The sequence below is a fragment of the Toxotes jaculatrix genome, chromosome 2, assembly GCF_017976425.1.
Source record: "Toxotes jaculatrix isolate fToxJac2 chromosome 2, fToxJac2.pri, whole genome shotgun sequence".
Classification (NCBI taxonomy): domain Eukaryota; kingdom Metazoa; phylum Chordata; class Actinopteri; family Toxotidae; genus Toxotes; species Toxotes jaculatrix.
The window spans coordinates 18,491,257-18,512,835 of NC_054395.1; the positions used below are offsets into that span (position 1 = coordinate 18,491,257).

The following is a 21,579-nucleotide window of genomic DNA, read 5'->3' on the forward strand; positions in this document are numbered from 1 at the left end:
AAAAACGTCATAGTATAGTATGCCATTTTTTTCGGCCAAAAAAAGTCAAAATTTTTTTCGACCTCAAAATGTCCTAAAAAACGTCATAGTATAGTAAGGCGTCAAAATCGGACAAAAAAAGTCAAAACATTTTTTGACCTCAAAATGTCATAAAAAACGTCATAGTGTAGTAAGGCGTCAAAATTGGACAAAAAAAGTCGAAAAATTTTTTGACCTCAAAATGTCATAAAAAACGTCATAGTATAGTATGGCGTTTTTTTTCGGCCAAAAAAAGTCAAAAATTTTTTTGACCTCAAAATGTCATAAAAAACGTCATAGTATAGTATGGCGTTTTTTTCGGCCAAAAAAAGTCAAATTTTTTTTCGACCTCAAAATGTCATAAAAAACGTCATAGTATAGTAAGGCGTCAAAATCGGACAAAAAAAGTCATAATTTTTTTCGACCTCAAAATTTCATAAAAAATGTCATAGTATAGTAAGGCGTCAAAATCGGCCAAAAAAAGTCAAAATTTTTTTCGACCTCAAAATTTCATAAAAAACGTCATAGTATAGTATGGCGTTTTTTTCGGCCAAAAAAAGTCAAAATTTTTTTCGACCTCAAAATGTCCTAAAAAACGTCATAGTATAGTAAGGCGTCAAAATCGGCCAAAAAAAGTCAAAATTTTTTTTGACCTCAAAATGTCATAAAAAAAGTCATAGTATAGTAAGGCGTCAAAATTGGACAAAAAAAGTCAAAAAAAATTTTTTACCTCAAAATGTCATAAAAAAGGTCATAGTATAGTATGGCGTTTTTTTCGGCCAAAAAAAGTCAAAAATTTTTTTGACCTCAAAATGTCATAAAAAACGTCATAGTATAGTATGCCGTTTTTTTTCGGCCAAAAAAAGTCAAAATTTTTTTCGACCTCAAAATGTCATAAAAAACGTCATAGTATAGTAAGGCGTCAAAATCGGACAAAAAAAGTCAACATTTTTTTCGACCTCAAAATGTCCTAAAAAACGTCATAGTATAGTAAGGCGTCAAAATCGGACAAAAAAAGTCAAAATTTTTTTTGACCTCAAAATGTCATAAAAAACGTCATAGTAAGGCGTCAAAATCGAACAAAAAAAGTCAAAACATTTTTTGACCTCAAAATGTCATAAAAAACGTCATAGTATAGTAAGGCGTCAAAATCGGACAAAAAAAGTCAAAACATTTTTTGACCTCAAAATGTCATAAAAAACGTCATAGTGTAGTAAGGCGTCAAAATTGGACAAAAAAAGTCGAAAAATTTTTTGACCTCAAAATGTCATAAAAAACGTCATAGTATAGTATGGCGTTTTTTTCGGCCAAAAAAAGTCAAAATTTTTTTCGACCTCAAAATGTCATAAAAAACGTCATAGTATAGTATGGCGTTTTTTTCGGCCAAAAAAAGTCAAAATTTTTTTCGACCTCAAAATGTCCTAAAAAACGTCATAGTATAGTAAGGCGTCAAAATCGGCCAAAAAAAGTCATAATTTTTTTTGACCTCAAAATGTCATAAAAAAAGTCATAGTATAGTAAGGCGTCAAAATTGGACAAAAAAAGTCAAAAAAAATTTTTTACCTCAAAATGTCATAAAAAAGGTCATAGTATAGTATGGCGTTTTTTTCGGCCAAAAAAAGTCAAAAAATTTTTTGACCTCAAAATGTCATAAAAAACGTCATAGTATAGTATGCCGTTTTTTTCGGCCAAAAAAAGTCAAAATTTTTTTCGACCTCAAAATGTCCTAAAAAACGTCATAGTATAGTAAGGCGTCAAAATCGGCCAAAAAAAGTCAAAATTTTTTTCGACCTCAAAATGTCCTAAAAAACGTCATAGTATAGTAAGGCGTCAAAATCGGACAAAAAAAGTCAAAATTTTTTTTGACCTCAAAATGTCATAAAAAACGTCATAGTAAGGCGTCAAAATCGAACAAAAAAAGTCAAAACATTTTTTGACCTCAAAATGTCATAAAAAACGTCATAGTATAGTAAGGCGTCAAAATCGGACAAAAAAAGTCAAAACATTTTTTGACCTCAAAATGTCATAAAAAACGTCATAGTGTAGTAAGGCGTCAAAATCGGACAAAAAAAGTCGAAAAATTTTTTGACCTCAAAATGTCATAAAAAACGTCATAGTATAGTATGGCGTTTTTTTCGGCCAAAAAAAGTCAAAATTTTTTTTGACCTCAAAATGTCATAAAAAACGTCATAGTATAGTATGGCGTTTTTTTCGGCCAAAAAAAGTCAAAATTTTTTTTGACCTCAAAATGTCATAAAAAACGTCATAGTATAGTAAGGCGTCAAAATCGGACAAAAAAAGTCAAAAAATTCTTTGACCTCAAAATGTCATAAAAAACGTCATAGTATAGTATGTCGTTTTTTTCGGCCAAAAAAAGTCAAAAAAATTTTTGACCTCAAAATGTCATAAAAAACGTCATAGTATAGTAAGGCGTCAAAATCGGACAAAAAAAGTCAAAAATTTTTTTGACCTCAAAATGTCATAAAAAACGTCATAGTATAGTAAGGCGTCAAAATCGGCCAAAAAAAGTCAAAAATTTTTTTTGACCTCAAAATGTCATAAAAAACGTCATAGTATAGTAAGGCGTCAAAATCGGCCAAAAAAAGTCAAAATTTTTTTCGACCTCAAAATGTCATAAAAAACGTCATAGTATAGTATGGCGTTTTTTTCGGCCAAAAAAAGTCAAAATTTTTTTCGACCTCAAAATGTCATAAAAAACGTCATAGTATAGTAAGGCGTCAAAATCGGCCAAAAAAAGTCAAAATTTTTTTCGACCTCAAAATTTCATAAAAAACATCATAGTATAGTAAGGCGTTTTTTTCGGCCAAAAAAAGTCAAAATTTTTTTCACCCTCAAAATTTCATAAAAAACGACATAGTATAGTATGGCGTTTTTTTCGGACAAAAAAAGTCAAAAATTTTTTCGACCTCAAAATGTCATAAAAAACGTCATAGTATAGTATGGCGTTTTTTTCGGCCAAAAAAAGTCAAAGTTTTTTTCGACCTCAAAATGTCATAAAAAACGTCATAGTATAGTATGGCGTTTTTTTCGGCCAAAAAAAGTCAAAACATTTTTTGACCTCAAAATATAAAAAACATCATAGTATAGTAAGGCGTCAAAATCGGCCAAAAAAAGTCAAAACATTTTTTGACCTCAAAATGTCATAAAAAACGTCATAGTATAGTAAGGCGTCAAAATCGGACAAAAAAAGTCGAAAAATTTTTTGACCTCAAAATGTCATAAAAAACGTCATAGTATAGTATGGCGTTTTTTTCGGCCAAAAAAAGTCAAAATTTTTTTCGACCTCAAAATGTCATAAAAAACGTCATAGTATAGTAAGGCGTTCTTTTCGGCCAAAAAAAGTCAAAAATTTTTTCGACCTCAAAATGTCATAAAAAACGTCATAGTATAGTAAGGCGTCAAAATCGGACAAAAAAAGTCAAAAATTTTTTTGACCTCAAAATGTCATAAAAAACGTCATAGTATAGTATGCCGTTTTTTTCGGCCAAAAAAAGTCAAAAAAATTTTTGACCTCAAAATGTCATAAAAAACATCATGGTATAGTATGGCGTCAAAATCGGCCAAAAAAAGTCAAAAATTTTTTCGACCTCAAAATGTCATAAAAAACGTCATAGTATAGTATGGCGTTTTTTTTCGGCCAAAAAAAGTCAAAATTTTTTTCGCCCTCAAAATTTCATAAAAAACGACATAGTATAGTATGGCGTTTTTTTCGGACAAAAAAAGCTAAATATTTTTTCGACCTCAAAATTTCATAAAAAACGTCATAGTATAGTATGGCGTTTTTTTCGGCCTAAAAAAGTCAAAAAATTTTTCGACCTCAAAAAATTTCATAAAAAACGTCATAGTATAGTATGGCGTTTTTTTCGGCCAAAAAAAGTCAAAATTTTTTTCGACCTCAAAATGTCATAAAAAACGTCATAGTATAGTAAGGCGTCAAAATCGGCCAAAAAAAGTCAAAATTTTTTTCGACCTCAAATTTCATAAAAATCGTCATAGTATAGTAAGGCGTCAAAATCGGACAAAAAAAGTCAAAAATTTTTTTGACCTCAAAATGTCATAAAAAACGTCATAGTATAGTAAGGCGTCAAAATCGGACAAAAAAAGTCGAAAAATTTTTTCGACCTCAAAATGTCATAAAAAACGTCATAGTATAGTATGCCATTTTATTCGGACAAAAAAAGTCAAAAATTTTTTCGACTTCAAAATTTCATAAAAAACGTCATAGTATAGTAAAGCGTCAAAATCGGACAAAAAAAGTCAAAAATTTTTTCGACCTCAAAATTTCATAAAAAACGTCATAGTATAGTAAGGCGTCAAAATCGGCCAAAAAAAGTCAAAATTTTTTTCGACCTCAAAATGTCATAAAAAACGTCATAGTATAGTATGGCGTTTTTTTCGGCCAAAAAAAGTCAAAATTTTTTCGACCTCAAAATGTCCTAAAAAACGTCATAGTATAGTAAGGCGTCAAAATCGGCCAAAAAAAGGCAAAATTTTTTTCGACCTCAAAATGTCATAAAAAACGTCATAGTATAGTAAAGCGTCAAAATCGGACAAAAAAAGTCAAAAATTTTTTCGACCTCAAAATTTCATAAAAAACGTCATAGTATAGTAAGGCGTCAAAATCGGCCAAAAAAAGTCAAAATTTTTTTCGACCTCAAAATTTCATAAAAAACGTCATAGTATAGTATGGCGTTTTTTTCGGCCAAAAAAAGTCAAAATTTTTTTCCACCTCAAAATTTCATAAAAAACGTCATAGTATAGTATGGCGTTTTTTTCGGCCAAAAAAAGTCAAAATTTTTTTCGACCTCAAAATGTCATAAAAAATGTCATAGTATAGTAAGGCGTCAAAATCGGACAAAAAAAGTCAACATTTTTTTTGACCTCAAAATGTCATAAAAAACGTCATAGTATAGTAAGGCGTTTTTTTCGGCCAAAAAAAGTCAAAAGTTTATTTGACCTCAAAATGTCATAAAAAACATCATAGTATAGTAAGGCGTCAAAATCGGCCAAAAAAAGTCAAAAGTTTTTTTGACCTCAAAATGTCATAAAAAACGTCATAGTATAGTAAGGCGTCAAAATCGGACAAAAAAAGTCAAAACATTTTTTGACCTCAAAATGTCATAAAAAACGTCATAGTATAGTATGGCGTTTTTTTCGGCCAAAAAAAGTCAAAATTTTTTTCGACCTCAAAATTTCATAAAAAACGTCATAGTATAGTATGGCGTTTTTTTCGGCCAAAAAAAGTCAAAATTTTTTTCGCCCTCAAAATTTCATAAAAAACGACATAGTATAGTATGGCGTTTTTTTCGGACAAAAAAAGCTAAATATTTTTTCGACCTCAAAATTTCATAAAAAACGTCATAGTATAGTATGGCGTTTTTTTCGGCCTAAAAAAGTCAAAATTTTTTTCGACCTCAAAATTTCATAAAAAACGTCATAGTATAGTATGGCGTTTTTTTCGGCCTAAAAAAGTCAAAAATTTTTTCGACCTCAAAAAATTTCATAAAAAACGTCATAGTATAGTATGGCGTTTTTTTCGGCCAAAAAAAGTCAAAATTTTTTTCGACCTCAAAATTTCATAAAAAACGTCATAGTATAGTATGGCGTTTTATTCGGACAAAAAAAGTCAAAAATTTTTTCGACCTCAAAATTTCATAAAAAACGTCATAGTATAGTAAAGCGTCAAAATCGGACAAAAAAAGTCAAAAATTTTTTCGACCTCAAAATTTCATAAAAAACGTCATAGTATAGTAAGGCGTCAAAATCGGCCAAAAAAAGTCAAAATTTTTTTCGACCTCAAAATGTCATAAAAAACGTCATAGTATAGTATGGCGTTTTTTTCGGCCAAAAAAAGTCAAAATTTTTTCGACCTCAAAATGTCCTAAAAAACGTCATAGTATAGTAAGGCGTCAAAATCGGCCAAAAAAAGGCAAAATTTTTTTCGACCTCAAAATGTCATAAAAAACGTCATAGTATAGTAAGGCGTCAAAATCGGCCAAAAAAAGTCAAAAATTTTTTCGACCTCAAAATGTCATAAAAAACGTCATAGTATAGTAAAGCGTCAAAATCGGACAAAAAAAGTCAAAAATTTTTTCGACCTCAAAATTTCATAAAAAACGTCATAGTATAGTAAGGCGTCAAAATCGGCCAAAAAAAGTCAAAATTTTTTTCGACCTCAAAATTTCATAAAAAACGTCATAGTATAGTATGGCGTTTTTTTCGGCCAAAAAAAGTCAAAATTTTTTTCGACCTCAAAATTTCATAAAAAACGTCATAGTATAGTATGGCGTTTTTTTCGGCCAAAAAAAGTCAAAATTTTTTTCGACCTCAAAATGTCATAAAAAACGTCATAGTATAGTAAGGCGTCAAAATCGGCCAAAAAAAGTCAAAATTTTTTTCGACCTCAAAATTTCATAAAAAACGTCATAGTATAGTATGGCGTTTTTTTCGGCCAAAAAAAGTCAAAATTTTTTTCGACCTCAAAATGTCATAAAAAACGTCATAGTATAGTATGGCGTTTTTTTCGGCCAAAAAAAGTCAAAATTTTTTCGACCTCAAAATGTCCTAAAAAACGTCATAGTATAGTAAGGCGTCAAAATCGGCCAAAAAAAGGCAAAATTTTTTTCGACCTCAAAATGTCATAAAAAACGTCATAGTATAGTAAGGCGTCAAAATCGGCCAAAAAAAGTCAAAAATTTTTTCGACCTCAAAATGTCATAAAAAACGTCATAGTATAGTAAAGCGTCAAAATCGGACAAAAAAAGTCAAAAAATTTTTCGACCTCAAAATGTCATAAAAAACGTCATAGTATAGTAAGGCGTCAAAATCGGCCAAAAAAAGTCAAAATTTTTTTCGACCTCAAAATTTCATAAAAAACGTCATAGTATAGTATGGCGTTTTTTTCGGCCAAAAAAAGTCAAAATTTTTTTCGACCTCAAAATTTCATAAAAAACGTCATAGTATAGTATGGCGTTTTTTTCGGCCAAAAAAAGTCAAAATTTTTTTCGACCTCAAAATGTCATAAAAAACGTCATAGTATAGTAAGGCGTCAAAATCGGCCAAAAAAAGTCAAAAATTTTTTCGACCTCAAAATTTCATAAAAAACGTCATAGTATAGTATGGCGTTTTTTTCGGCCAAAAAAAGTCAAAATTTTTTTCGACCTCAAAATGTCATAAAAAACATCATAGTATAGTAAGGCGTCAAAATCGGCCAAAAAAAGTCAAAATTTTTTTCGACCTCAAAATTTCATAAAAAACGTCATAGTATAGTATGCCGTTTTTTTCGGCCAAAAAAAGTCAAAATTTTTTTCGACCTCAAAATTTCATAAAAAACATCATAGTATAGTAAGGCGTCAAAATCGGCCAAAAAAAGTCAAAATTTTTTTCGACCTCAAAATTTCATAAAAAACGTCATAGTATAGTATGGCGTTTTTTTCGGCCAAAAAAAGTCAAAATTTTTTCGACCTCAAAATGTCCTAAAAAACGTCATAGTATAGTAAGGCGTCAAAATCGGCCAAAAAAAGGCAAAATTTTTTTCGACCTCAAAATGTCATAAAAAACGTCATAGTATAGTAAGGCGTCAAAATCGGCCAAAAAAAGTCAAAATTTTTTTCGACCTCAAAATGTCATAAAAAACGTCATAGTATAGTAAAGCGTCAAAATCGGACAAAAAAAGTCAAAAATTTTTTCGACCTCAAAATTTCATAAAAAACGTCATAGTATAGTAAGGCGTCAAAATCGGCCAAAAAAAGTCAAAATTTTTTTCGACCTCAAAATTTCATAAAAAACGTCATAGTATAGTATGGCGTTTTTTTCGGCCAAAAAAAGTCAAAATTTTTTTCGACCTCAAAATTTCATAAAAAACGTCATAGTATAGTATGGCGTTTTTTTCGGCCAAAAAAAGTCAAAATTTTTTTCGACCTCAAAATGTCATAAAAAACGTCATAGTATAGTAAGGCGTCAAAATCGGACAAAAAAAGTCAACATTTTTTTTGACCTCAAAATGTCATAAAAAACGTCATAGTATAGTAAGGCGTTTTTTTCGGCCAAAAAAAGTCAAAAGTTTATTTGACCTCAAAATGTCATAAAAAACATCATAGTATAGTAAGGCGTCAAAATCGGCCAAAAAAAGTCAAAAGTTTTTTTGACCTCAAAATGTCATAAAAAACGTCATAGTATAGTAAGGCGTCAAAATCGGACAAAAAAAGTCAAAACATTTTTTGACCTCAAAATGTCATAAAAAACGTCATAGTATAGTAAGGCGTCAAAATCGGACAAAAAAAGTCAAAAATTTTTTTGACCTCAAAATGTCATAAAAAACGTCATAGTATAGTAAGGCGTTTTTTTGGGTCAAAAAAAGTCAAAACATTTTTTGACCTCAAAATGTCATAAAAAACGTCATAGTATAGTATGGCGTTTTTTTCGGCCAAAAAAAGTCAAAATTTTTTTCGACCTCAAAATTTCATAAAAAACGTCATAGTATAGTATGGCGTTTTTTTCGGCCAAAAAAAGTCAAAATTTTTTTCGCCCTCAAAATTTCATAAAAAACGACATAGTATAGTATGGCGTTTTTTTCGGACAAAAAAAGCTAAATATTTTTTCGACCTCAAAATTTCATAAAAAACGTCATAGTATAGTATGGCGTTTTTTTCGGCCTAAAAAAGTCAAAAATTTTTTCGACCTCAAAAAATTTCATAAAAAACGTCATAGTATAGTATGGCGTTTTTTTCGGCCAAAAAAAGTCAAAATTTTTTTCGACCTCAAAATTTCATAAAAAACGTCATAGTATAGTATGGCGTTTTTTTCGGCCAAAAAAAGTCAAAATTTTTTTCGACCTCAAAATGTCATAAAAAACGTCATAGTATAGTAAGGCGTCAAAATCGGCCAAAAAAAGTCAAAATTTTTTTCGACCTCAAATTTCATAAAAATCGTCATAGTATAGTAAGGCGTCAAAATCGGACAAAAAAAGTCAAAAATTTTTTTGACCTCAAAATGTCATAAAAAACGTCATAGTATAGTAAGGCGTCAAAATCGGACAAAAAAAGTCGAAAAATTTTTTCGACCTCAAAATGTCATAAAAAACGTCATAGTATAGTATGCCGTTTTATTCGGACAAAAAAAGTCAAAAATTTTTTCGACCTCAAAATTTCATAAAAAACGTCATAGTATAGTAAAGCGTCAAAATCGGACAAAAAAAGTCAAAAATTTTTTCGACCTCAAAATTTCATAAAAAACGTCACAGTATAGTAAGGCGTCAAAATCGGCCAAAAAAAGTCAAAATTTTTTTCGACCTCAAAATTTCATAAAAAACGTCATAGTATAGTATGGCGTTTTTTTCGGCCAAAAAAAGTCAAAATTTTTTTCGACCTCAAAATTTCATAAAAAACGTCATAGTATAGTATGGCGTTTTTTTCGGCCAAAAAAAGTCAAAATTTTTTTCGACCTCAAAATGTCATAAAAAACATCATAGTATAGTAAGGCGTCAAAATCGGCCAAAAAAAGTCAAAATTTTTTTCGACCTCAAAATTTCATAAAAAACGTCATAGTATAGTATGGCGTTTTTTTCGGCCAAAAAAAGTCAAAATTTTTTTCGACCTCAAAATTTCATAAAAAACATCATAGTATAGTAAGGCGTCAAAATCGGCCAAAAAAAGTCAAAATTTTTTTCGACCTCAAAATTTTATAAAAAACGTCATAGTATAGTATGGCGTTTTTTTCGGCCAAAAAAAGTCAAAATTTTTTTCGACCTCAAAATGTCATAAAAAACGTCATAGTATAGTATGGCGTTTTTTTCGGCCAAAAAAAGTCCAAATTTTTTTCGACCTCAAAATGTCATAAAAAACGTCATAGTATAGTAAGGCGTTTTTTTCGGCCAAAAAAAGTCAAAATTTTTTTTGACCTCGAAATGTCATAAAAAACGTCATAGTATAGTAAGGCGTCAAAATCGGCCAAAAAAAGTCAAAATTTTTTTCGACCTCAAAATATCATAAAAAACGTCATAGTATAGTATGGCGTTTTTTTCGGCCAAAAAAAGTCAAAATTTTTTTCGACCTCAAAATGTCATAAAAAACGTCATAGTATAGTAAGGCGTCAAAATCGGCCAAAAAAAGTCAAAATTTTTTTCGACCTCAAAATGTCATAAAAAACGTCATAGTATAGTAAGGCGTCAAAATCGGCCAAAAAAAGTCAAAATTTTTTTCGACCTCAAAATTTCATAAAAAACGTCATAGTATAGTATGGCGTTTTTTTCGGCCGAAAAATGTCAAAATTTTTTTCGACCTCAAATTTCATAAAAATCGTCATAGTATAGTAAGGCGTCAAAATCGGACAAAAAAAGTCAAAATTTTTTTTGACCTCAAAATGTCATAAAAAACGTCATAGTATAGTATGGCGTTTTTTTCGGACAAAAAAAGTCAAAAATTTTTTTGACCTCAAAATGTCATAAAAAACGTCATAGTATAGTAAGGCGTCAAAATCGGACAAAAATAGTCAAAACATTTTTTGACCTCAAAATGTCATAAAAAACGTCATAGTATAGTAAGGCGTCAAAATCGGACAAAAAAAGTCGAAAAATTTTTTGACCTCAAAATGTCATAAAAAACGTCATAGTATAGTATGGCGTTTTTTTCGGCCAAAAAAAGTCGAATTTTTTTTTGACCTCAAAATGTCATAAAAAACGTCATAGTATAGTATGGCGTTTTTTTCGGACAAAAAAAGTCAAAAATTTTTTTGACCTCAAAATGTCATAAAAAACGTCATAGCATAGTAAGGCGTCAAAATCGGACAAAAAAAGTCAAAAAATTCTTTGACCTCAAAATGTCTTAAAAAACGTCATAGTATAGTATGCCGTTTTTTTCGGCCAAAAAAAGTCAAAAAAAATTTTGACCTCAAAATGTCATAAAAAACGTCATAGTATAGTAAGGCGTCAAAATCGGACAAAAAAAGTCAAAATTTTTTTTGACCTCAAAATATCATAAAAAACGTCATAGTATAGTAAGGCGTCAAAATCGGACAAAAAAAGTCAAAACATTTTTTGACCTCAAAATGTCATAAAAAACGTCATAGTATAGTAAGGCGTCAAAATCGGACAAAAAAAGTCGAAAAATTTTTTGACCTCAAAATGTCATAAAAAACGTCATAGTATAGTATGGCGTTTTTTTCGGCCAAAAAAAGTCGAATTTTTTTTTGACCTCAAAATGTCATAAAAAACGTCATAGTATAGTATGGCGTTTTTTTCGGACAAAAAAAGTCAAAAATTTTTTTGACCTCAAAATGTCATAAAAAACGTCATAGCATAGTAAGGCGTCAAAATCGGACAAAAAAAGTCAAAAAATTCTTTGACCTCAAAATGTCTTAAAAAACGTCATAGTATAGTATGCCGTTTTTTTCGGCCAAAAAAAGTCAAAAAAAATTTTGACCTCAAAATGTCATAAAAAACGTCATAGTATAGTAAGGCGTCAAAATCGGACAAAAAAAGTCAAAATTTTTTTTGACCTCAAAATATCATAAAAAACGTCATAGTATAGTAAGGCGTCAAAATCGGACAAAAAAAGTCAAAACATTTTTTGACCTCAAAATGTCATAAAAAACGTCATAGTATAGTAAGGCGTCAAAATCGGACAAAAAAAGTCGAAAAATTTTTTGACCTCAAAATGTCATAAAAAACGTCATAGTATAGTATGGCGTTTTTTTCGGCCAAAAAAAGTCAAAATTTTTTTTGACCTCAAAATGTCATAAAAAACGTCATAGTATAGTAAGGCGTCAAAATCGGACAAAAAAAGTCAAAATTTTTTTTGACCTCAAAATATCATAAAAAACGTCATAGTATAGTAAGGCGTCAAAATCGGACAAAAAAAGTCAAAACATTTTTTGACCTCAAAATATAAAAAACATCATAGTATAGTAAGGCGTCAAAATCGGACAAAAAAAGTCGAAAAATTTTTTGACCTCAAAATGTCATAAAAAACGTCATAGTATAGTATGCCGTTTTTTTCGGCCAAAAAAAGTCAAAAAAATTTTTGACCTCAAAATGTCATAAAAAACATCATGATATAGTATGGCGTCAAAATCGGCCAAAAAAAGTCAAAAATTTTTTTTGACCTCAAAATGTCATAAAAAACGTCATAGTATAGTAAGGCGTCAAAATCGGACAAAAAAAGTCAAAAAATTTTTTGACCTCAAAATGTCATAAAAAACGTCATAGTATAGTAAGGCGTTTTTTTCGGCCAAAAAAAGTCAAAAGTTTATTTGACCTCAAAATGTCATAAAAAACATCATAGTATAGTAAGGCGTCAAAATCGGCCAAAAAAAGTCAAAAGTTTTTTTGACCTCAAAATGTCATAAAAAACGTCATAGTATAGTAAGGCGTTTTTTTCGGCCAAAAAAAGTCACAAATTTTTTTGACCTCAAAATGTCATAAAAAACGTCATAGTATAGTAAGGCGTCAAAATCGGCCAAAAAAAGTCAAAAATTTTTTTGACCTCAAAATGTCATAAAAAACGTCATAGTATAGTAAGGCGTTTTTTTGGGTCAAAAAAAGTCAAAACATTTTTTGACCTCAAAATGTCATAAAAAACGTCATAGTATAGTATGGCGTTTTTTTCGGCCAAAAAAAGTCCAAATTTTTTTTGACCTCAAAATGTCATAAAAAACGTCATAGTATAGTATGGCGTTTTTTTCGGCCAAAAAAAGTCAAAATTTTTTTTGACCTCAAAATGTCATAAAAAACGTCATAGTATAGTAAGGCGTCAAAATCGGACAAAAAAAGTCAAAATTTTTTTTGACCTCAAAATGTCATAAAAAACGTCATAGTATAGTATGGCGTTTTTTTCGGCCAAAAAAAGTCAAAAAATTTTTTGACCTCAAAATGTCATAAAAAACGTCATAGTATAGTAAGGCGTCAAAATCGGAAAAAAAAAGTCAAAAAATTTTTTGACCTCAAAATGTCATAAAAAACGTCATAGTATAGTATGGCGTCAAAATCGGACAAAAAAAGTCAAAAAATTCTTTGACCTCAAAATGTCATAAAAAACGTCATAGTATAGTATGGCGTTTTTTTCGGCCAAAAAAAGTCAAAAATTTTTTTGACCTCAAAATGTCATAAAAAACGTCATAGTATATTATGCCGTTTTTTTCGGCCAAAAAAAGTCAAAAATTTTTTAGACCTCAAAATGTCATAAAAAACGTCATGGTATAGTATGGCATCAAAATCGGCCAAAAAAAGTCAAAATTTTTTTGACCTCAAAATGTCATAAAAAACGTCATAGTATATTATGCCGTTTTTTTCGGCCAAAAAAAGTCAAAAATTTTTTCGACCTCAAAATTTCATTAAAAACGTCATAGTATAGTATGGCGTTTTTTTCGGCCAAAAAAAGTCAAAAATTTTTTCGACCTCAAAATTTCATAAAAAACGTCATAGTATAGTATGCCGTTTTTTTCGGCCAAAAAAAGTCAAAATTTTTTTCGAACTCAAAATTTCATAAAAAACGTCATAGTATAGTATGGCGTTTTTTTCGGCCAAAAAAAGTCAAAAATTTTTTCGACCTCAAAATTTCATAAAAAACGTCATAGTATAGTATGGCGTTTTTTTCGGCCAAAAAAAGTCAAAATTTTTTTCGACCTCAAAATTTCATAAAAAACGTCATAGTATAGTATGCCGTTTTTTTCGGCCAAAAAAAGTCAAAAAATTTTTTGACCTCAAAATGTCATAAAAAACGTCATAGTATAGTATGCCGTTTTTTTCGGCCAAAAAAAGTCAAAATTTTTTTTGACCTCAAAATGTCATAAAAAACGTCATAGTATAGTAAGGCGTCAAAATCGGACCAAAAAAGTCAAAAAATTTTTTGACCTCAAAATGTCATAAAAAACGTCATAGTATAGTATGGCGTTTTTTTCGGCCAAAAAAAGTCAAAATTTTTTTTGACCTCAAAATATCAAAAAAATGGTCATAGTATAGTAAGGCGTCAAAATCGGCCAAAAAAAGTCATTTTTTAGAACGGTCTCAAAATGTCATAAAAGTGGTCATAGTATAGTAAGGCGTCAAAATCGGCCAAAAAAGGTCACATTTTTTTTTTCGCCTCAAAATGTCATAAAAATGGTCATAGTATAGTAAGGCGTCAAAATCGGCCAAAAAAAGTCAATTTTTTTTTTTGACCTCAAAATGTCATAGTATAGTAAGGCGTCAAAATCGGCCAAGAAAAGTCACATTTTTTTTCGCCTCAAAATGTCATAAAAATGGTCATAGTATAGTAAGGCGTCAAAATCGGCCAAAAAAAGTAAATTTTTTTTTCGCCTCAAAATGTCATAAAAATGGTCAATGTATAGTTAAGGCGTCAAAATCGGCCAAAAAAAGTCATTTTTTAGAACGGCCTCAAAATATCATAAAAATGGTCATAGTATAGTAAGTCGTCAAAATTGGCCAAAATAAGTCATATTTTAGTAAGACTTCAAAATGTCATAAAAAGTCATAGTATAGTAAGGTTTCAAGATAGGCCAAAAAATATCATCCTTTAATATGGCCTCAAAGTATGACAAGAAACGTCATAGAATAGTAAGGCTTCAAAATAGGCCAAAAAAAGTCATACTTTACTATTGCCTCAAAATATGCCAAAAAAGTTCATAGTATAGTACAGCTTCAAAATAGGCCAAAAAAAGTCATACTTTAGTATGGCCTCAAAATATACCAAAAAATGCCATATTATAGTAAGGCTTTATACTTTAGTATGGCCTCAAAATGAGGCAAAAAAACGTCATAGTATAGTAAGACGTCAAAATCGGCCAAAAAAAGTCACTTTTTTTTTCGCGTCAAAATCGGCCAAAAAAAGTCACATTTTTTTTTCGCCTCAAAATGTCGTAAAAAGGTCATAGTACAGTAAGACTTCAAAATAGGCCAAAAAGAGTTTTACTTTAGTATGGCCTCAAAATGTCATTTAATTCAATCACCAAAACAATCTGAAGAGACGCTTGGGAGCCGACAGAGCCGGCTCTTTTGAGTGAGCCGAGCTAAAAGAGCCGGTTCTCTAAAAAGAGTCAGATTTTCCATCACTAGCGGACATGTTGTGTTGAAAAGTTGGTTAGTCATGGTGCTGCTCAATGCTCACCTGCTAGCTGGCTGCAAACTGTGGAATGGATTTCCTGAACGGTGGTGTTCTCATTACTCCGTCTCAATGAGACATGCCTCCGTTCAGGAAACCCTTTCCACATTTTGCAGCCAGTTAGCAGAGCAGCCGGCAGGGAATCACCAGTGGAGTCATTTCAGCAGACATTAAAGCACAGATATGGTTCATGGATCAGAAATCTCTGCAGGTTGGATCGGAAATTTCCAATCCGTGAATTATGTTGGTATCAGAACCTGATACCGGATCGGATCGGCTCCATCCCTAACATCATGCCTTAGCTTTTGAGAAACTGCCACATCCCCCATCATCATAGAGAAAATGTAAAAAATTATAAAAGTGCATTTGTAATATTACCTTGGTCCTCCTGTGTGGATATGGGCAGTGGTGTGGTTTCACTAATCGTGCCGTTCTCATCTGCTTCTGCAGCACAAATTGTTTTTTAAAAAGCAACCAAGAAAAGAAGAAACTGTCAGTGAGGGATAAACAGTTCCCTTTCACAGTAACAGAGCTGAAACAACTTGTTGATTTATCTGTCGTCTGACAGAAAATTAACAGAAACTCTTTTGATGATCAAATACTCATTCAAGTACTTAAGCCAGAATAATTCCCGGTTTACAGCTTGTTATGTGTGACTGTTTTCTGGCTTTCTTTTGTGATTGTAAACTGAATATCTTTAGGTTTTGGACCACTAGTCAAACAAAATAATGATGTCTAAAGGCATCACCTTTCGTTCTGGGAAACTGGGCTGGACTTTTCACTATTTTTTTGGTATTTTAGCGCCCAAACAAACAGTCAGCTAATTGAGAAAATAATCAACAGATAAATCCATAACAGTTTTTGAATGTGTTTTAGCCATCTCCGGCTCATGTACCTTTAGATGGTGCATTCAATTCAGCATCAGTGATGTACTCAACTAGTGGACAGGGTGCATCTGCAGGAGGGGAGAAAGAACTTTAACACAAAGGCACCAAAAACGAAAGGCCAAATATAAAAACCAGACCCAAACTTGACAGTCTCTGTAGGTGGTTTCAGTAACAGTAAATTCAAAAATAGCAGAGAAATGAATCCGTGGTGTGCCAGTATCTGCAGGAAATTGCAAGCAAAAACCACAAGCCATGACAGGTGTAGTCAGCATACCACCACGGTCCTTTAGTTGAGCCATGGTGAGAAACAGGTCCTCCTCTAGCTTGTCCTCAACGTCAGCTATGTGATAAGAAAAGATAATAGGTCATCTCATTTTATATATATATGGGTTTGGTTTGGTTTTTTTGTTTTGTTTTTTTGACACTCGGGGGCATCAGAAACAAGCTGTGAACATGAACATAACATGACATGGTGAAGTTGCTTATTTACATATCCAGCATTTGGAGAAACATTATTCATTTGGAGATGTGTTTCACCTGGTGATAGTAATATTCACACTCTTCAGGTGTTAGTTTTTGGTGTCTAGCAACACCTGGGAAAAATATCTGTTTCTTTAGCTGGGAACTGCTTCGCTAACCTAGTTGCTACTGCGGATTGGTGATGTCTGCTGCTGTTTTGGTGCTGATCAGTGGTGGAGGAAGTACTGAAGCTAAGTACTTAAGTAAAAGTAAAAGTATCCCGCAAAACATGAAGTAAAAGTGGAAGTACTACATCAAGAATCTTACTTAAGTAAAAGTACTAAGTACTTTTAAATTTACTTTAAAGTATTTTTTTAAAGTAAAAGTACTCACGCAATGGGTTGTCTCAGTGTCGGGGCTGGGCCATTTTTTTTTACTTTATTGATCCCTCCTGGGGAAATTACTCTCTGCATTTTACCCACACCAAGTGAACAAAACACACACACACAACCATGCACATGGACTAGAGACGCTGGGGCAGGGGGCTGCCCAGTGAGGCGCCCGGGGAGCTGGGGTGAATTGGTGCCTTGCTCAGGGGCACCACAGCCATGGTCAATTTACCGACAGGTCAGTTTACTGACAGGTGAATTTACCGACGGGTCAGTTTACGGACGGGTGAATTTACTGACAGGTCAGTTTACCATCAGGTCAGTTTACTGACGGTAAATCAGTCTATTTTTTTCATGTAAGGTTTTGAGGAAATTATGTTCATAACATGTAACAAGTAACGGCATAAATTGTAGAAATGTAGTGGAGTAGAAAGTACAGATAACTGCTGCAAAATGTAATGGAGTAAAATCAAAAGTATGCATTATCATTTTTACTTAAGTACAGATACGTAAAAAAAATACTTAAGTACAGTAACAAAGTATAAATACTTTGTTACATTCCACCACTGGTGCTGATTAAGTTGTGTACAGTGGATTTCTGGAGCTTCGTCAGAGAAAATAGCTGTCTGTTGCTGCCAAAACAGATACTACAGATCAGTGAGAGTGAACCGAAACAAAGTTGTGGACTGGACAGCCAAACAGTGAAGTCACTACAAAACACCATAAACCCATAAAGGTTTGGGTGATAATTCTGTACATGTGCATCTGTACAAGAAGCCAACAACATCAAATATAGCTGATATATATGTATAAAATGTAGAACCTGTAATCTGTCCATGCATTCAAAAAGTTTCAAACTAAAGAAATACCTGGTTTGCGGAAGACCTTGAGGAAAATGCATCCGAGGAAGACGACAATGAGGCCGAAGAAGAGACAGCCAGAGATGGAAAGAAGCACCCTCCTCTTCAAAACTGCAGATTAAAAATAAAACCAGAACATGAGAGTGAGAGTGAGAGCAATTATTTGCAGCGTAAGAATTCATAACTTCCAGTCTTCAAATGTACTCACGAAGATTCTTGGTCTTGAAAGAATCACTGGTTTTAGAATAAGATGGTCTCCCACTGCGACTCCCACGACAGGTGTACCGGCTCTGCTCTGGGTCATCCTGGGGTGTGACCGTATGCCTCTCAGAATGTGGCATATTGATTAATAGTTCCTCTTTGAACCTGTGTAAATTTTGTATGTTGAATATTCTGGATATTTGCTGCTGAATTTTCAGAAAGGTGAAAATCCACACAGTATGCATATGAATGCATTTAGAAAACCTTCTATCGCAGTATGGCGTTTTTGAGGTGTATTACCATGTGTAGTTCCACATGTCCTGGCTTTCCTGCACCTCACATTTAAGCACCAAGCTGTCAGTGGCAAAGACCTCTGACCAGCCAGTTAACAAGATTATATTAGCTTGAGGGCGCTCTGCAGCAAACAAAATAAAAACCATGATAAGCACATCCAGTACCTTCATTCATGCAAAAACATTAAAGGGAGAAGTAAAAAAACAAAAAAACCCAATAACTTACTTTCAATATTGAGTCTTATGGCCTGACTCTGATCTGACTGGAAGACCGTGTTCATTTTTCTTTTAACTTGGCATGTATATGATCCAATGTTTGTCATCTCAACAGTCCTGATGCTATAATTTTTTCCAGACTCGGCAAGTGGAGTGCCATCTTTGTACCACAGGTACTCCCATCCAGAAGAGACGTTGATGTGACAGGTGAAGGTGACTGAATCTTCAGTGTGCATCACATCGTATTCAGGATCCTTCATCAGTGTGACAATGGGTTTTGTATCTGAAGAGTTATAATAATGTCATTGCTATTAATATAACAGCATCTAAATGTAAATCACACTTCACAACCCGGTCTACTTCCTTATGAGAATGACATATTTCTCTCTCTCAAGTCACTTTTTTTTTCATTGTACTTAAAGAAATAGTTTGACATTTTGAAAGAGAACTCACCATACACTGTGAGAGAAAGTTCAGAACTGGAGCTGCTGTTCACAGACCTGTCATGGAGGTGTCCTCTACAGCTATATTCTCCTGCATGTTTAGCTGAAGCGGAAGTGATAGAAATAGTAGCTCTATTCTTGTCAAATGTCACAGTGTTATCAGGCTGGACTTCCTGTCCACCTTTGTACCATGTATATGTCCAGTCAGAGCTGCCCTCCATCCCACAGTTCAATGTCACACTCTCAGTGGGGAACACATCCAACCACTGGGTCCTTTTCTTCAAAGATGGAACAGGAATTTCTAAAATCAGACAGACACATTAGCTACATATCATCTTTGCAATGATAATCATGATGTCAACTAGGGATGCAATGTTCCACATTTTTTCACTTCCAAACTGATCCTGATACCTGAATTTGGATATCTACCGGTACCGGTACTATTCAGATATTTGTTTTAATATTATTATGATTATCATTATTGTTAATTTTACATGATGCTGTAATAAATCTTCTCCACAGGCAAGTATGATATGTACATATGTACAAGGTCAGAAAAAGAGTCAGAAAAACAAGAAATCCTGTTAACAGTCAATATTTATTAAATTCAACAGTTACCCATAAAGGGTAACCTTCTTTTAGACTACCCCTCTCCAAATAAAATAGAAATAAAAAGGGCTACTTGATCTGATCAGCACAAATTAAGTATACTGGCTCTTGTAGCAGCAACAAATCAAGGTTTTTCAAATCTCAAACATCCCGAGGGGCAGAAACTCACTCACGGTTCATTTTCTTCCTGCTGTACTTAAAAAGAGACATAAGTCAGGAACTGTTAGGAACTGACACTGACGCGCCAAACTGTGTTTATAAGGAAGCGCATGTCAACAAGATGCATCTGCCAAAAGAATCTCTGATCTTTGGCGGTTCATCGCCAAATTCATCAAGAATTATGAAATAAAAATTTGTATTAAAAAAAAAAAAATCCCAGTCCACAAGCATCCTCATTCACAACACCTTCACTTAGATTTTCACGTTAGGATACATGTTCACATTATTTATTTACTGTATCTAAAAATATGAAAGATATTTTAAATTTAAATGAAGATATGAAATAATAAAATATAAAATACAATGACTTAAATTATATTTTTGTATATATGAGGTCATCAAATCAGTGTCAGTTGAGTCTGTCAACTGGGTTGCCTGTAGGGATTTTTAAGGTACAGCAGGTGTCAGTATTCAGTGACAGAATATCGACACAGTATCAATACAGTTTGGCACGCTTCTTGACGCCTCTAGCATCGAGCTAATCGCTACTTATTACCACTTGTAGGTCGCGACGGAGCTTCCACCCCTCGGTACAACGGCTTAGCAAACATTGCATGTTGCTATCTTGCTTCGTGGTGTTTCTAGTACAAAATATTTCCACACATGTTGTACTGAAAAGTTGGTAAATGCTCGCCTGCTCACTGGCTGCAAACTGTGGAATGGATTTCCTGAACGGCGGCGTGTCTTTTTACTCCACGTCACATTGAGACACGCCTCCCTTTCGAGTATCGTGATTAAAAACCCAATACCGATACTGGATTGGATCGGGATACCGATACTGGATCGGCTTGGCCCCATCCCTAATGTCAGCTAAATTATTCACATGGTTATATCATCATCTGCCACTTATCTGGGTCCAGGCCTAGGTCGCGGGGGCGACTGCCACCCAGTCCACAATGCACCTATGCAAGTCCTACAGCACCTCCCACGGGTGGTGGGCCCATGGGAGGCCCTAACCGGGAGGCTATTCACATGGTTTAGAGAGTAAACGATAAAAAGCGCTGCCTTAATCAAGTATTAATGAAGGAAGCAGGAATCAGTTCCTAAGCAGCTGCAAAACAAAAACAAAGATGTGGACTGAGCTCATACGTTAGAGTTTCTATTCTCTGAATAGTGAGAACCAGTTTAAAATAAACCAGAGGTATGTGTGACCCAATAAAATGAACAATTCTGACTTGTTTCCACCCTGTTAGCCTAAAATAGTACTTCTACTCTTGCACAAAACATCTTTTCTCTAAGTGGTATTCCAGCTCTACATACATAAATTGCACACCTTTGAGCTATCCCTCCCTGCATTGTGCTACACCACAACATCCTGTTTCAACAGAAAATGCTTAAAATAACGGAAGCAAGATGCTTTCAAAATGCTGGTTCACTGACTTCATAGCAGCTAGGAGGTTTTTGTCAGGGTGTGACTGACAACAGCAAGACAACACAAAATTATGACTACATTTATATTAGTGAAATTAGCATTTTCCACATTTACGACAAACAGTTTGGCTTTATTTAAACACAGTGCTTTAAATAATAATACTTTGTTTTTACCTACCATGAACAGCTTGTTTTATTTCTGCACTGTGGCTTGTTGATGTTGTTTCACCTCTGGTGGCCTTGCAAGAGTAGCTCCCCCCATCAGAAAGGCTAAGAGGGATGCTGATGGAGTTGCTGGAGTCATGTGGCAGGTTATGTCCATCTTTGTACCAGTGATAGTTCCACCCAGAGGACATGTCAACTTTGCAAGTGAAAATCACTGTTTCTCCAACATACATCGGGTTAAAATCAGGGGCCTTGCTCATTGTTGGTTTTGGTGTGTGATCTAAAAGCATAAATGCAGTTCACACAATATTACTGACAAACTGTACCTCAAGGTTT

At 33.0% G+C, this 21,579-nt stretch overlaps 1 protein-coding gene across 2 annotated transcripts in view; it reads right to left on the reverse strand.

Annotated features, from left to right (window-relative positions):
• Positions 1-21,579, reverse strand: part of LOC121189601 (carcinoembryonic antigen-related cell adhesion molecule 5-like) — a 55,051-nt gene that overhangs the window by 27,632 nt on the left and 5,840 nt on the right. For both annotated transcript variants that reach the window (XM_041049917.1, XM_041049908.1), the window contains 9 exons: positions 21,257-21,523; positions 18,890-19,180; positions 18,447-18,719; positions 18,228-18,342; positions 17,935-18,092; positions 17,736-17,837; positions 16,293-16,358; positions 16,027-16,086; positions 15,510-15,575 (listed from right to left, as the gene is read on the reverse strand). In XM_041049917.1, coding sequence (XP_040905851.1) covers positions 15,510-15,575; positions 16,027-16,086; positions 16,293-16,358; positions 17,736-17,837; positions 17,935-18,092; positions 18,228-18,342; positions 18,447-18,719; positions 18,890-19,180; positions 21,257-21,523 — 1,398 coding nt within the window. The remainder of the gene's footprint in view (positions 1-15,509; positions 15,576-16,026; positions 16,087-16,292; positions 16,359-17,735; positions 17,838-17,934; positions 18,093-18,227; positions 18,343-18,446; positions 18,720-18,889; positions 19,181-21,256; positions 21,524-21,579) is intronic.